Source organism: Falco punctatus (assembly GCF_963210335.1).
Source record: "Falco punctatus genome assembly, chromosome: 2".
NCBI lineage: Eukaryota > Metazoa > Chordata > Aves > Falconiformes > Falconidae > Falco > Falco punctatus.
Window position 1 is genome coordinate 108821929 of NC_137581.1, and position 17694 is coordinate 108839622.

General features: G+C 38.2%; 1 protein-coding gene across 3 annotated transcripts in view; it reads left to right on the forward strand.

Annotated features, from left to right (window-relative positions):
* ROBO2 (roundabout guidance receptor 2) overlaps window positions 1-17694 on the forward strand; it is a 497184-nt gene that overhangs the window by 393970 nt on the left and 85520 nt on the right. For all 3 annotated transcript variants that reach the window (XM_080374488.1, XM_080374489.1, XM_080374487.1), the window contains 3 exons: window positions 4485-4716; window positions 10448-10572; window positions 13318-13489. In XM_080374488.1, coding sequence (XP_080230614.1) covers window positions 4485-4716; window positions 10448-10572; window positions 13318-13489 — 529 coding nt within the window. The remainder of the gene's footprint in view (window positions 1-4484; window positions 4717-10447; window positions 10573-13317; window positions 13490-17694) is intronic.

A 17694-nucleotide genomic window follows, 5' to 3' on the forward strand; every position in this document is an offset into this window, starting at 1 on the left:
AGTCCTTTCTTGGGTGTGACAGCTCTCAGAAATAGTTTCATAGGCTTGCCCTTGCTTTAGCATATACTGCAAAAGGAAGCCCCAGTATAAAGAGAACCAGTTTTATGCAATGTAATCCATGTCATTATATCGGAAGGAAAAATATATATTTGTTTATGTTTCTGTGTATATATATACCTATCTATGGGTGTGCGCATATCTATCTATCTGAAGGAGTGTCTTGGTGCCCCTACAGAGCAGATAATGAGTGAACAGAGCATGGTAAGGTAAAGGTAAATTGTTAGGGATGCTATGCACATCAGTTTATTTGGAAGATCCCTCAAAGCAGTGACCCCATGCCACCTGACAAGTATACAGGCCTCTGTAGGGACATTACAGAATTGCCCGAGGGAAGAAAGACACACAAAAAAAGACTTTTGAAACATCTAATTAGAAACTTTCCAGCAACCAGAACAAAACCAATTAATTAACCATAGTCTCTAGGAAAAAAGCCATTCTATCCAGAGAATAAAGTCCACACTATTAATATAAAATGGTTAGATAGTATAACTATCATACAAAAGGACAGAAGTGCCATGAGAGTTCTAAGACTCTGTTGACTTTCTGCAATTCAAAGAGTGAATGCCAATGAATGTCCTTGATTACCAAGTTTCTGGCATCCTAACTCCCAGCAAATTAACACCAGTCTGCCTTCTTTCTTAGATTGTTTTAGTTTCAAATTTGAGTTTAAAATTTCAGAAATAGTTCTCCACTACTGTGTGGTGATTTTAAAATACATGTACAATCACACACATATTTTGTCTGTTTTAAAGGAAGGTCAAGCTTACGAAGTCAGTGTTAAAAAAAAAGAAGAGGAATGTCAAAAGTTCCGTTTCCACTGTCACCTAAACCTACTCTTCTTTTGCACAGGTGTTAAAGTGTAGCTGTAATTATCTGGTCACATATAAGATCTCTTCTTCTTAGAGATTTCTTTTAATCTTCTGTATTCACTGTGTGCTGCCAGGTCTTATTATACCATTGAAAACTTGCATTGAATAAAAAATTATTAGTTTGTCTTGTGCTTGCTTATCTGTCATGGTCTCAACCATAACATTTGGATGCTTCACAAATAATACTGAATTAAACATCACAATAATAAAAAATCTGTCGTTACCCTAACTTTACAAACAAAAAGCTGAGTGCAGAGATTGTATTGCTGATGAGACTTATGGAATCAGATATACCCACTGTTATCAAATAGTTCATTTTAAACCTTGGGCCTGATTCATTTTTACTTTTATCAAAATATTTTGTATTGCAACATCATATGGTATATTCCAAGCACTTTTTTAGCTGACCTGAACTATATTTCAGCACTTCTAGCCTCACTGGGCATTAAACTGAGAGTTTCATTAGTGGTCAAACATAAAAAGTTTCCCAGCATTATAAAGGAGCCCCATGGCACAAGCAGGAATAAAAATCAGTTCTTCAATATGGCAAAACGATTGTTGCTTTGAAATCCTGGCCACTTTCTAGGAGGATACCAGGTGGAAGGATAATTTATTTACCTCTGTCTTTTAATTTGACATTGATTTCAAGCACTTCACTGAAGTTTCAATATTCAAGTCCTTTAGACATTCTTTCACTGTATTGTCACCCTTTGTCTTGTTCCTGTATGACAGATAAATGCTAGTGCTGTTAGAATTTCCAGAGATTACTGTTAGTCTGTACTAGTGGGATCAGCAGAGTGTGCAAGGTATTCTGCCCAGATGGAGAATTGCAGTGGGTATTGATGTGGGAGTAGAGTATTGCTGATGATATTTTGGGCTAGAAAACTACATACTACAAAATGTCTTTAGGGCACAGATTAGCAGGTTTGCCTGAAAGAAGTTTATATTTGCAACATAAGCTGCATGATGAGTTTCTTGATGACTTTTTAACAACCTAATAGCCTAACTGAATGATCTAATAGCCATTGAACCTGTCTCATGTTCAACTGTGGTATATGCAGATTTGAACATGCAGGGAAAATGAGTTTCCTGCTCTGCAGAAATGGAGAGCTGTCATCAGTGTTGCAGTTACCTCCCGCATGATGTATTCATCATAGAAGAGGGTGAGAAGGAGCATGCAGGACCAATTATGCTCACAGGTAGCCTTAAAACATTAGGTCAGTGCTGAGCACAACCTACCCAGTAATTGCTCTCTTCTGTCTTTTAAAGGAACATCTGCATATTCTGCCGTCTGTCTTTTGAGAGAGAAAGAGTATCTTTAGATCAACAACTGTTGCAGCTCTGTTGAGCGGTGTCGCTGCTGCTTGTGCAAAATCAAGAGTAGTTAAGTGTCACAGGAAGACTATGAATAATCTCTGATGCCAGTGTTCAGCACAGAGAGTTCCTGCGAACTCTGTAATAATGCTAAGTACTTTGTATGAGGAAGTGGCAACCATTTAAAAAAAAAAAGAGCGAGAGAGAGAGAGGAGAATACCTAGAAATTATTACATTCTTTAATCAATTCACAGTGCATGTTTCTGCCTGTGTGTGAACGTGTACTAGACCTACGGAGCTGTTTGATACTTAGCACAGATGAATGCAGTTCTTTAGTGCCGAGCATATTTTTAGTGGCCTGCTGTTGGCATGACACGTAATTACCACATAACAAATGGAGGAAACAGTTTCCATACCGTTTTGTAGCAACACAGTGTTACTGTTCAGCGTAGTCAGTTCTGAATTTTAAGATGTTCTCCACTAGGCAGTAGTCAGTAGAGCTTAAAAGTTACAGCAAAGACAGAATGGAAAGTTCTACCAAAGTTATGACATCTTTCAGCATAGCTTCTAACTTGGAAGTTAGACAGGAATCAAATTCAGTGATTATTAAACATCATAGCCTTATATTGTAATTTAGGTTGGGAATCTGTATTACAAAGTGCACAAAAGCATTATTCTTGCTGAATTTTGTAGTAAACATGAGGTTCATAAAGTCTTTATGTCCGTTAAACATTTAGTTAATCAAAGTCAAACATGGATAAAAACAATTTACTCTGATTTACAGACTCCCTTCATCTGGAAACAGCTGCTTAATGTTCTTCTTAAAAACACAGCTTGATTCTTTCGGTATTAACAAGCTATTATTGTGAGTTATATCCCTCTTTCAGTGCATAAATTCACTTAAAGTGAATGTAGAGAAGTTTATAAAATGCAAGCTTAATGTTGTTGTAACATATGTTGCAAGGTTTTTAACAGTGACAGTTTTGATGAAAGACATTTCTGCTTTGCTCTCATAAATAAAGCTTTCTTCTTGCTTGCCCTGCTTTTAATGTCTAAGAATCTGTGTCCCCTCTGAATGCCTCAATAAACTGTAATAAGTTTATAGGAGAAGCGTAATAGACCCTGGTTTCTGTTTTCAAACTTAAATTCATTTATTTTTAAGAGAAATCAAACAAATGTATCTCTAATTCTGAAATATCTTTGAGCTAGCAAATTATCAAGAACAGATAAGAAGTTCTACTTGTTGAATCCTAGTTTTAACACTGAGATTTACCAAACAGCTAGTTGAGTAATCTTGTTATTTGTGCTGCTCTTTCCTTGGCTCTTTATTTGATGGCTACGGAAGCAGCTGGGTTTGGTTTGGTTTTATCCATTAAATTGTTTTGATTGTTTTTCAGGCAAAATTTGTGCAAACATCATAATAGCTTGAATCATTGTTTTGTGCCTTTTTTCCCCCAAAGAGACAAAATGGATGCAAACTCTCCAAGATAAAACACATTTTAAGTTTTTCCTTCAAATAAAAATCCTATTTATAGCTATGATAAGTTAGAATCATTAAGCTTCTATGTATGGTCCAATCTTGAATTGTGCTTGCCTAGCAACATATAAACCAAAACCAACATTCCATCTCCATCTGATGGCCTGAGAGCACCATGACCCCAGGATGCAATGAGACCGCTTAGACTGTGAATGCAAGAAACAGCACATCTCCTTGGAAGTTGTTTCCTCTGCATCTGTGCTATGTTTATTTTACTTTTCTGAGCATCTTATGAAAAGATGAGCTGTGAGCCAAGTAATGGACTAACTGAAAGCATGTAGGGTATCTTCAAAGACTTTTGGAAAAAAAATTGTTTTTCTTTCCTTCTTGCATTTCAGCACATCAGTAGCCAAGATGTGCTTAATAAGTTTACATGCAGTAAGCATTATGCCAAAGTTCTCTTTTCATGATCTGTTGCAGGGTGGGGCCTTGTTTTATGATTTAAGGTGGTATTTGTCATGCTAAAAAAGTAAAATAGACTGAAATGTTCTATAACAAGTAATGTGAGAAAAATGTTATCTGTAGACAGTTAATCAACCGTGACTTACAAGAAGGTAGTTTGATTTTTACATTCATTTTAAACAGCTGTTATTTTTCTCTTTTTCATGAGGACAAAAGTATTCCAGGGAAATGTTTTGTTTTCTTTTTATACAGTTTCATTACTTTAATATGTTTATTGACATGTTATTTACTGTCATTTCTAGGTTGACCGCCAATCCCAGTTTATTCAGGGCTACCGAGTAATGTATCGCCAAACATCTGGCCTACCTTCTCCAGCTGTGTGGCAGAATTTGGAAGTCAAAGTCCCAACTGAGCGCAGTGCTGTCCTCGTCAGCTTGAAAAAGGGGGTCACTTATGAAATTAAGGTTCGCCCTTATTTCAATGAATTCCAAGGAATGGACAGTGAATCAAAGTCTGCTCGTACCACAGAGGAAGGTTAGTGAAATGGTCAGAAAAGCAACAGGCTTCCATACCAAGCACTGGAGGTGAAATCAAGAGTGACCATTTTGGTTATTATGTGTCTGTTCAGCTCTATTTCTTCCGCATGATTTCTGTTTGGTAGATATAAGGTTGGCGTTAGAATTCAATATCATATTCAGTTTTGTGCTGTAAGTATTCCATGAGAAAGCACTGGGCTAGTCCTATATTCTTCTGGCTGTTATGTTTTTCTAATGTACGGGTGGCTTTGGCTGTTCCAAAAAGTATGCACTCAGCGGTTCTTTTATAAGCAGTGATGCTGCAATAAAAGACTTCGGTCTGTGCTTTGAAAATAAAACCAATAAATGAAACCTTTTAAAGGTGAATGTTTGGTATTAAGCACATCTTTCTGAATGGGTACCGATGTAGATGAACAGTTTGGTTGGGAAATGGGGACTAGCGAAGAGCAGATATTTAACTAGTGTGAAGGAATTCCAGTCTCAAGGGCATGCCACTTTATTGCTTCTGTTAGCACACTGCTCATGAAACTGCCCTGTTTAGTCCTTGGGAGGATTCCTTAAGTAACTTTCAAGCCTCTGTGAAACTTGCACAGACAAAGTAAACAGTTCACACCACTGAAATGCACAAGCATTTTTATCTATGGCATGTAATGCAGTATATAGTTTTGCTAAAACATATGCATTCCAGGACTGCTTTTTTATTGAAAAGTAAAGGGAGTGAGGTGAGATGTAAGTAATTTTTAATCTTCTCTTAGAAATGTACAAGAAACGTGTCTTTCTACCTATCTAATGCAACCTTTGTCTGGAGAATCTCTCCTGTAAAAGTAGAAGGATGATCATAACAATAAGGGTTTATCTTTGTTTCATTGATTTCTTTCAAGCAGGGGAGAGAAATACTGGTGAAGTTTCAAAATGCTCATATGATTTCCATGGGTATTGAGTGCACTCTTTCCTTCCTATTGAAGATGCATCTTAATCATTTATCAGTGGTCTCCTGAGGTTTAATTTAGTGCTGATTGCCAAGTACTTACTAATTCTTGAACAGACTCACTTATTACTCACTTTTCTCTTTGATTTGTTATGACTATTGCCCAACAAGTAAGTAAGAAAACTTGCTTGCCATTTGTACATTATAGATGAGGAAATGTGGTGTCCTGCAGCACGTAGAGGAGCATGTAGGAAGGCATTGTTCAAATCTGATTTAGAATTCGGGACTTTATGGTACCCATTTCTTTGTTCAGACTATAAAGCTTAAATGAGTCAGTGAAAAATATCTTTGCATCAGTCTGAAAAAAAGCTTTAAAGAAAAAAAAAATGAAAAAATCTTTCTACAGGTGAAATTGTATTTCTAGAGTTTAAATGTAGTATTTTATCCCCTCACTAGCAGATTTCCTTCTCCAATTTTTATTGATTTTTGTTGTTTATTTAGTTCATCTAACTATCTCTTGCTAAAGGTAAATTAAGTACCACTGAAAAAGAGAAGGTTTTGTACCTCCTGTCTATTTCTATAAAATACTTGAGGAATGACATTTTCTTTTATGAACCTCATCTCCCAGAAGAGCCTGTCAGGTAATTTCCTGCTTTAAAGGCCACTTTATTCATGTGGAATAACTTTCCATATAGTGAAGATTTAAAAAACCCCTTATTTTTCCTACAGATATGTATAACTCTCAGCCTAGGATCTACTTTGTAGGTTAATATAACCTTCAGAGAGTCTGTTTACAAGCATTTCTCAAAAAACCATCAGCCTATAACATGTAGTAGTATCAGCAGGCAAACATCAGGCCCTGTAAATAATTCTTCCTACTGCTTGGCTGATAGTTAAGTACTTCCATGAGCAAATTAAGACACTCAGTAGATGCAGTTCTAGAAATATTCCCTTGAATTCCTCACGTTATCTTTGTAATTATATTGGTGTTCATATATTTCAAAAGTAACATCAACTAAACGTCTAATGACAGTGGTTTGCTTTTCACCCAGTGAGGAAAGATGGCAGTCTGTTTAAAGGTATCCCACTTGCCTTGTCACTCATGATTCCAATTTGAAAATGATCTTTTTTAGACTTGACTTTTAGAAAATGTCAGCTATACTATTTCTAGAAGATAATTCAGAAGAGTGATATGCACGTTGAGAGTTTTTCATGACTTCAAAACAAATAACCCTGGTAAAGGCAAACTACAACCAAAAGGCAGTGGCAGCTTTCTGCTGGATCGAATTTTACATGCAATGTTACTGCTGAGGTCTACCTCCAAAAATCAATTTCGCTGCAGTTAGACTTTTCCTCTAGATCAGACATTTGTCACAGTTCAGTATCCATCCATCTCCTGCCTCTTTGGCCTTGTGAAAGTAACAAATGGAATTCTGTTTGGCTGTGTCTGGAAAAGATGAGCAGCGATTTGGGTTCTTTCATATCTGTAAGAAGCTGAGCATTGGAATAATTGACCTGTCAAGAAGCAGGCAAGGTGTTCTCCATAAGCCAGCAGCAAGGAAAATGAGAAAATGGTTTAAAAAATGTTATTTTTCAGTGTAGTCTATTTAATAACTGCAGCAGTGTCAGACTAGTGGCTTAATTTATATCATGGTGCCAGGTTACAGTGTGATTCTATCAGAAAGAGGAGGCAGAACTGTTATATACATGTGTGTGTGTACACATACAAAAAGGAGCCAAATAAAATAGTTTATTTTGTAATTTTCACTATTTCTTTCACACTTGCTCGAAAGATAGATGATCTTTTTTTCAATTACATCCACTGTTTTAAATCTTTTGTGGGGTAATATTTGTTCCTTATATTGTTTGTCACCAAAAAATACGGGTCAGTAGTGGAAGTCTCGTAAGTTTTTATCAGCCCTGATCTGTCAATTGCTTCTTGCCTTAGTGCAGCTCTTAAAATGATACTTTCAGCTGCGTTCATCAGCTGCAATTTTAATTTTACTTCAGACTTACCATATATCCTCTAAACCCCTGCCCCAACACACACTGGTAGAATATTAACTAGAATATTTATGCAGTTTAAATGCAAAGACAAATGAACACAGTATGCCTTTTTTAAAATATTAGAGAATGGTATTAATTTTATATTTCTTTAGTGTTTACTCTCCTTTCTCTCTCTCTCTTTCCCTGTTTTCAGGTATGTGTATGTAAGAAATTGTATTTCTGAATGCTCTTTGTGTTTGAGGATGAAAGTAAATAAATTTTAGCAAGCTGTTCCATTCTACGTAAAACCAAAAATTAGTTATACAGTGTTAAGCTTTGCCATTTTATGATTATTATTTTCATGTAAAATATTTTTCTAATTATTATCACACACATACTTTTATTCATGGTTTTGTTGTTATTGAATAACTTGAAGACTCTTAAAATGCATTGGTTTTTTGTTTGGTTTTTGTTTTTGTTTTTGTTTTTTGCTGTGTGGCAAATTGTTTCACTGCGATAAAATACACAATGTAGCTATTAACTTCCCCAATTTTATGCTTTGCACAATTGCAAGGAGTAGCCCAAGGCCACCTTTCCGTGCTTCACTTGAGCTGGCTAAGAGTCAAATTGTCCACAATACAGCTGCATTTCTCCCTGCCGGTGTGCTGTTTCTCTGCATCTTGCAAGGTCACAAGGACTCTACCAAGTACTGTTTGCTTTGCAGCTGAACTGAAAATGTTGTTGCAAACTGTGCAGCCTCACAGGACAGTAATACATGTGTCATTTTTCCTCTAAAATATTATTTTCTGATGCAACCTTGTATAGTCCCTTGTTCCCACCTCTGATACCCTAGTTTTAAGTAGTTTTAAGTTGTGTGAATCCTGCAACAGGCCACTCCCACTCCTCAGGGTTATCGGGGTAAGGATTTGAGCTCAGGTCCTTGAGCCTGTGCCAGGTCAAGTGCTGAGGAGCATCTGAAGTGGGAACATAGCCAGTCTCAAAGAGGCCACGGGGAACAATAAGGAAATCTGAATTGACTCAGGAGTTGACTACTCCTGATAGCTGTGGCTGTTTAGTTGTCTTAAACCTGCCAGACTTTAATACAAAGATGCCAGCGACTCTTCGCTTTGCAGAGAAACATCGTCCAAGGATGTTTATGCAGTCAGGAATATCTGTCAGAGATAAGTCCTTTGGCTATAGAGCTTAGCAGTGGAGTCCTTTCTGGACCAGAATGCTCCAGAACAGGGGACAGGAGTCAGAGAGCCATGACACATGACGTGAGATGCCCAAAACCAGAGGGCTGTATAGATTTGAAGCTGGGGCAGACGTGAGTGATAAATATTTGGGTTCTGGTACAAGGTCTACTCTATGTCTTCAAAATCATCTTCCATGTTTCACATTAAATGTTTTAAGATTGCATCAAAGGTGATGACAACAGGTGGAAGAAAAATCCCATTATGAGTTATTGAACACAAAGATATCACCCTGGAACAGAAAGTGTCTAAGCAACAGGCTGATTTGGAAAATTGTCACGGAGAGGTATCACTATGTGCTCACTTTATTAGTTCACACTTTCCGAGCCTCTTTCTCTTAGCTTTATTGAAGACTGGATAGATGGGCTGGGATAAATGAACTAGATGGATCCTAGGACCAGTTCAGTGCAGCTTGTTATCAATATTTTTTTCTTTTTTTCCCACAGGGACTGCACTTTAATATAATGCACTCTACTTTGGTGACTTAGCTAGCCACTGCAGTAGAGTTTCAACACTTGCCTAGGAGTAAGGGAGGGGAGAGGGGGCTGCTGCAAGAAATTTTAAGTGACTGAGGCAGCCCTAGGCCACAGTGCTGTGCCCTGGCAGCGATAGCTATGGTGGGAGGGCCCCCGCGTGGGGATGCAGCAGATGCTCACAGAGGGGACTTCCCTGTAGTGGAGCTGCTGTGCCAGTTCCCAAACATGTCCTGAGCCGAGGAAAGCACCCTGCTGCTGGCGTAGCTGCAAGAGGGGCTTTGCCAGCATAGCTCTGATCACTAGCAGCTACAATTTTATTTTATTTTTTTCCTTCCCCACACTTCTAGCCTGCGTAGCAGGGCTGGCAAGGAGTTGGCTTAAAGATCTGGCCTTGATACGCAGTGGCCAGCCAAACAGCTGTGAACGGTTGAACTGCACAGCACCCTTCTGAAGAGAAAGCAATTTACCTCAGGAAAAAGAGGACATGAAGTATATCTCAGACCTTAACTTAGCACCTCCCCTGTTCACTGGCATTTGATGTAAAGCCCTGAACACTTTAACCCTTTTCTACCTAAGAGTTGCAAGGTTTTACATTTAAGCTTGTAAAGTTAATGTCTTCCTGGAGAACAAATAGGAAAAAACCAAAATGCTTAAATGCCTGCTGCTCACATTATTATTAGACCATGTGGGGAAAGAAGAATCAAAACACTTTTCAGGCCAGGTGAAACAGCCTGACATTATGACTTAGTCGATATATTCATGGGTATCCAAACATATTATGGAAAAGAAAAGCAAACGTGAGAATAATTCCAATACAAACTTAAGAAATGCTAAATATGAATATATGAGGAGTGATTTGTATTGATTCTGCATTGCCACAAATTCCACATTGTCATTCAGTGCTGTGCTTCTCTTGAGAAAAGCTTTTTCAAAATTGTCAGTGCCTAACCAAATGTGCACACCTGGGCCTGCAGGGAATGTGAACTTTGTATACTGTCTGCCTGCCCTCACACTGCTCCAGCAAAATTTGTGCTCTAGCAAATGGACTAACATCTTGCTTCTGTTTGTTCCCTCTCATTGGTGTAGCTCCAAGTGCTCCTCCTCAGTCCGTTACTGTCCTGACAGTTGGAAACCACAACAGCACAAGCATCAGCATCTCCTGGGATCCTCCCCCTCCAGATCACCAAAACGGAGTCATCCAGGAGTATAAGGTAGAAAGGATGTCTAATAGGAGGGTTGTGTGTTTAAGGGAAAAGCCTGCCTGAATTACAGAACAATAACACTGTTTATGCATTTAGATTCTGACCGCATTTATAGCTGCCCATATAATTATATGGAAAAAGAGCACTGACTGCTTAGGGGGGGGGATGGGGGGGGTGTTTGGGTTTTTTTAAAGCAGTACTACTCATATTAAAAGCAAAAATAACATGAGCAAGATCTGGAAGAGTGCTGTAATTGCCAGCTACTTTACAGTGCTTCTCTTTCTTGCCTTTCCCTGCTGTGGAATGAGAAAAAGGTGGGGTTTTTTTGTTGAGGGCTTCTGCACTCTCAAGACAGGCAGTGAAGCCCCTGTCTTAGAGTACCTTCAATTTGGCAGAAAAGATACCTCTTCTTTCCCCCGCAAAAATGCTAATCCTAGCACTTCAAGGTCAAAGTCAAGGACTGTGGCTGTGGGAGAATACAAGACTTCTTCCGAGTACTATCTCTGTCAAGATTCACGACTTAAAGTGCTAGGTTGTTTGCTCTAAGGAACAGGTTGAACACCACTGCTGTATCCAGAGTTGTATGACAGTCGCCTGCATCGATTGTATTTTCTCCTTCTTTGTTGCTATGGTGACTCAAAGTAACCACGCTTTATATATCATCTTAAATTTTGTTGTTGTCTATAATTGCCCTCTAAGCTCACTTTTGCACAAGTTACACAACACGGAAAAAGTGCAGTACGGAGGAATTGATCAGGCCAGGTTCCCCATTGCCACGGGCTTGTGACCATGGAACACCCTGTTTGTTAAATAACTGTGCAGTGGCTGGCTTGTATACCTACCGTGAAATGTTTAATTGAAGCAGAGCACGGCAGCTTGCTTGACAGTCTCACCAAAGGTGGAAGTGGTGGATGTAGCCTATTTCACACACAAAGACGTAGTTTCTTTTCTTTTCCTTGCTGTATCTTGAGAGAACACCAAATCAAGAAGGGAGAAGGTGCCTGACTCTTAAATCAACTAATGGTTCAACCTCTTCCAGCTTATCGCTTGGTCAGAGGCATGCAGTAAATGCTCAAAATATTTATGCTTAGCATTGCACTTCTTGTGTTTTGCTTTTAGTCAGTATCAAGATTTATTAATCCCATATTTTATTAATCTCATTTTCGTATCAATTAATAATTATCTTTTGGCTTAATTAATCTTGCTACTGACTCCAGTGTAAGTCAATATTAACCATCAGGGGCTTACAGGCAAATAAGTAAAGCACACTCCTAAACCACAAAATATGTAGATAAGAAATAAAGCGGGCTGATGGCTGATAAAAGCCATGTTCCAGGTGAGTGATCAGACCTCTAGGCTGTTTATAAAAACAGCTGGAGTCACTACCTATTTATACCCCTTCTGTGTTAGATTAGGTGGCTGGCTGAGTAGTGAGCTGGCTACAGTGAATGCAGTGTGAAGTCTAATACTTCCTTGAGTATAAAATATCTGCTGAGGTTTCACAGTACATTTTCTAACAAATTGAATGTAGATCCGTTGATTCTACTTCAAGCATCAGAGTGCCTGTAAATTCGTTTATGAATTAAATTACTTTAATTAGGGGCATCTCATAGCTGTTGTAACATAAGACCAGGACAGACAAGGAGTGAAAGAATGAATGCAATAGTTTCTTACCCTAATGGATTCTGGCCTGCAAAGAAGATCTACTAAAGCTTAGGAGAAAAAGGGTTTCTCTTGCCTTCCCAGTCTTTCTCATTGTTTTACAGAAAAAAAGATAAGGTGTGGTAAAATATTGAGCAGGGTCAAAAATAAGGGTAAAGAGAACGTTGCTGTTGCTTAGACATGTCAGTTGGCTGCTGATAGTGGTTTCACCAACAGTGCTTTCTTCTACTATTATGATTATGTAGTGTACATGTGATATCTTTACGTATTGATTTTCCTGAATGGTAGTAAATGCTTTCTTTAATAATACAGAAGCAGTATATGTAGATAACACTAACTGAAGGTCTTAGTTTTGAAACTTCTTGGGAAAAGCCTGTGGGAGAGTACAAGCAAGAGATATAACACTCTGAAATTATAGACCATTCTCATCACAAAATGCCAACTGATATTATAGAGTGTTTTTTCTGTTTAATTAGAAAGTAAATGAGTCAGGAACTAGTATCTGGATTCCTGAACAATGTAAGTAATCATAAAAGAAGCAGTAAAGAGTGAGTTTGTACTTGTTCCATTTCAGAAATTTCACATATCCCTGTTGTGCAGTAAAAGGAAGTTGAAAATAATTTTGAAGATTGTTTCTTTTTGGCACTTTAAAGAGGTGCTTATAATATTTGGTGTCCTTTTGCTCTTCTGTGAGAAATTAAGAATGGAAAAAAAGTGTGGGTTTTTTAGGAAAGGTTTTGTGATAATCATATTACTGAACAAGATTTCAATTAATGTGTAACACCTCTTTAGCACTTGGATGATTCTGTTCTGTGCTTCTAAGAAGTGTAACCAGAGAGTTTGCACTGTGTGGAGAGGTAGGGTCCAGAGAGGTATTTGTAAGCAGTTTTTGCAGCTGCCTTGGTCCTGTGCTGATCTGGGATAGCTTGCTGAGCTAAATCATCCCAATTCCAGCTACTCCTGGAAAGTAACCTTGTTAGGAGGTCCAGAATAAGTGATTGTCATGCAATACCTTGATATGTCGTATCTATGTGCAATTGTTTATGTGTATGAAGAATTTCATATTTTTTAACACATCAACTTTTGTCCCAGATCTGGTGCCTAGGTAATGAGACTCGATTTCATATCAACAAAACAGTAGATGCAGCCATTCGGTCTGTAGTAATAGGTGGCCTATATCCAGGTATTCAGTACCGCGTGGAAGTTGCTGCAAGCACCAGTGCAGGTGTGGGAGTAAAAAGTGAGCCACAACCCATAATAATTGGTAAGTGATTGTCTGTTTTGTTGTTTTGTTTTGCCTGTTTTGACTTGCAGAAATGCTTTCATAAATCACTTCTGGAAGCATAAAAATCCATGGAGCAAAAGACAGGGTTTGAATAGAGCTCGTTAGTCAGCCTTTAACATATCACTGCCTGCTGACGACTGGTCTTCTCTTTGTGCAGACTTCTCACAGCCAATGGAGGGAAATCTGTTCCGTAGACATTTGTGAAAATGCAGATTAGCTAGTGAAACTAATTTAAAAAAAATAATAATTTACCACTTGTGGAGGTTGATGGATTTATGGAACTAAAAGCTCAAGTTCCCTTTTCCTTCTGTTCAGATTCCTGTAATATTGCCTAACTCAGACCGTTGGTGCCTAAGGCACTATTTACAGTTGGTTTTCTGAACATTAGAAGTCAGTGTTTCTCAGGTATCCCAAGCAAACGAGCTTCATCTGTCAAAGACTTAAGTCCAAATAGAGCGCAAAGGTAGTACTATCATCTCTGTCTCTGAAATGACTGTTTCTTAGTAGTGGTTTCCATGCTGAATTAATTTCCTGACCTGAGGGAAACACAGAATATGTTTCTTCTGAAATTCTTCTCAAGTATAAACTATAAAGCCTGGAACAATATGGAAAGGGTAAGAGTAGGAGAAGTAACTATATTTAGCAAAACTTAAATGAGCTGTGCAAAGCAGCAGCTCTTTTGAGTATGTAATACAGGAATTTTGTTGATTCATCTGTGTTACCTAATTTAGTTATGGCTTAAATGGGCTTTTGGTTTTTTGTGGGTCTTCTGATGTTATTAAATGTTTTCTTTCTAGAAAATGTTGTCAACACAATGACCCAAACACAGACCATTCTATTATGTGTGGACCTTTAGAAAAGGCCATCTCCTAAACATTGGTTAAATATTTAATTATATTGAGGTTCCCTATTCATCAAAACAAATTGGGGCATGTCAGCTTTGACTATATTGTCACTGGAGAAAGAAATATAAGAGTGGAGTTGAAAGTAGCGCTGGTTTTTGAAAAAGGCAGCAACAGAAACCAAAGAGGGAGAAAAAAAAGTTTTCTAGAACTAAAAGCAAAAAATTGATTTTTGAAGATGCAAGAAAGCTGTCATCTAATAGGCCTGAATTTTGGTCCTCTGTATAAATAACTGGTGTTGTAAGACTAGTCTGTCATTGCATTTGCTTTGAGCAGGACTTCTTTTTCTTGTTTTGCTAGGAAGTCCATCTAGCTAGGCACTGTACCCACTGGGCTTGTTCCAGCAAAACACTTAAGTGTGTTGCATTTTAAGCACGTGAGTAGCCTTGTGTCACTTAACATGCTGTGGGTTAAACTTGCGCCAAAGTGCTTTTCTGGATGATTCCCAGACTGCTCAGCTCTGCATCTAGGTACAGCCCTTCATCCTGACTTCTGTCTTACAAAAGTGACTGGTATAATCAAGAGTTAAATGTGGCAAGATCTGTATTGTTGCAGGAAGGAGGAGAAGGATGTTAGGATGCAAATAAAGTAGGAAAGAAAGAAAAACGTTATTTGGCATTTGGAGACTTAGCTTTACATTGTTAGACTTACAGTGATATTTATTTGTTCCTTTAAATGACCCCAGGATGTCTGCTTCAACAAGTTTGTCTGGTGGCATCCTTGCACATTTAAGTCCTTTGCATGAAAAGTGAAGGAGTCTTTTCTGTTTGGATTGCATTTCTGTTCTCATTTCTGTTTTCATTTTTGGAAGCCCAAAGCTGGATGTGGCTATTACTTGTATGGTCTGAATCTCCCTTTTCTTTAGGTCCCATTTTCCTATTGCTTATGAATTGCTGGCAGTTATTTATCAGACTATAAATTTGCTTCATAAAGGCAACAGTGTTTAATTAATACCATTTCAGGAAAATTTGAGTTGGTACCACTCGATGTTTGACTGAGAATCAAGACCATAAGAAAACCAATTTTTAGGTAAATTTTAAAAAAGTACTTACATGGATTAAAGTGAACTGATGAATAAACCTCAAAACATTGTCATGAATGGGAAAAAAATATTGAGTGATGTTATTATAATGGAGTCCTATATGGCCTGGTGCTTAGCTATACTATTTAACACCTTGCAAACAGAATGAACAACTGCAGAAATTGTGGATTGTGGAGAGAGCACATCAGTGATGCAGAAGAGTTAAGCCATGTTGCTAACCAGTATGACTTTCATTGTCATGAAATACAGAGTCCAGAGTATAAAAGTTGTTATTCCTAAATATAGGATGTGTTCTTCTGTTAAGAAGGGTGGGTTTTTTTCCTGAAAATAACTGATTTTCATGGTGGATAATCAACTGCTGACTTCCCAGACCAATTCTAGATAGCAGACCCATGACAATCCAGAAAGTGAAACCAGGAGAATATAGAGCAGGAGGAAGTATATTATTTCTTCAGTTAGAAGTTGTATCACTGTTACAGAAATCCTGTGCCCATACTTCAGGCAGGACACTGAAAAAAATTATGGAAGACTCAAAGAGAATTGTGAATGAAATTTTTATGGTCACTATTGATATGCTAAAAAATTTCACCTGGAAAACCAGAAATAAAATTGGAGATAACAGCAATGTTGGTTAATGGTATAGCTATTATTTCTCTTCATCAGTTGGCCTGTTCACTCTTACATTCCATCATTGGCATAATAATATGAGGAACAGCTGCAAACTTTCACAGTAATAGGTACAATCGAATCTGATGTGTCTAATTAATTTTTGGTCCAACAAATTAGTTTTGTTCTTCATTACTCTCCAATGGGAGGAAGACATTATGTTTCATTATGTTTTTGTCTTCAGGAACAATGGACCGTTACAGGTCGCACGCTTCCCTTGTCTATGTTCTAATTAGTTGAACTGACAGCATTGTTACAGAAACACCTGCAGTATATGAAATAGTACACTGGTACCTTGGATGACATATTATTATATGTCATCCATATTAAATATTATATAAAGAAATACAAAACTAATGCTGTTTGTTTCCCCAGATCCCAATGATTATATTAATTTTATCAAATGTCAGTAGTTAACATTCATCTGTATCCAGGTTTTTTTTTAATCATCGAATTCAAAAGCATATATGCTATTTTGACATTTAAAGAAATTATTACTTTTGCAGTTGTAATTGTTGGGCAGTGATGAGTAAGGGCAAACATCCAGGCTGCAAACTTTAAAAGGTAATTTGGAAACAGATTGCACCTTCCCCTAGAAGAGAGGGAGAGCATAAAATCCACTGAAAGCTCTCCCCAGGTGCTCTGCAGTTTGCTCTCACGTCCTCCGTTCTCTGGAGACTGGTTTCTGACCTCAGAGAAGAAAATGCAATCTTCAGACTTTTTGGATGCTTAGCAGGAAGCAGTTGATCTTTTCTTGAGCCCAGGAGTGTCCGCTCCCGAAGCTGGTGTCTCTGAAGCACTTCCATGCTCACTTTTCTCCATGGCAGCAGTGATGTTACCTGTTTGCTCACCATACCGCTGCTTTTACCTCTCCTCCAAAGGGCACAGAAATTAACTGGAAGTTAATGGCAATTAGAGCAACATCAACTCCCATGCTGATTTCTACTGGAAAATCAATTGTGTTCCTGGAAAAGCATGCCATAGAGTGCCTTTTTCTATTAATTTTACTCTCAGCACTTCCTCTTTCAGCACTGGGGTGCACCTATGGATTGGTTCCGTGGGCAGAAAAAAAGGGGAAAATCCAATGAAAGAGCCACCGCTCCCTCCCTTCTTTTTCTTGTCACAGGTGCTCACTGAGTTTTATTCTCACTTACTGCATCAGGGCTGGAAACCATTGGGCTTTGGCAGTGGCGACACAAAATAGAAAAGTACAGGAAAGGATGGCTGCAGCTGCCAGGCTCTGACATTAGTAAAGCTTACCAGCATGGCCAGTGTAGACTGGTACATGATACCGGTACTGGTGTACTGCCTTTTTATGTATTAGCAGTTGTAGTCTGTCAGCATCCTTCTGTGGGACCTATTTTGTTTGCGGGAGGCCTGTTTTGTTTCTTGCACAGAACGAATGAAAGCAAGCCAAGCTCCAGCACAGCCTCAACAGTCTGTTTGCAAAAGCAGACAGTCATCATTACTAAATATTGACATGGTGCTGAAAGAGAGAAAGCTTAATAAAATCACCAAGATCATTAACAGTGCGATAACAATGTGATGCAGTGCATCACATTTCTTCCTGAGTA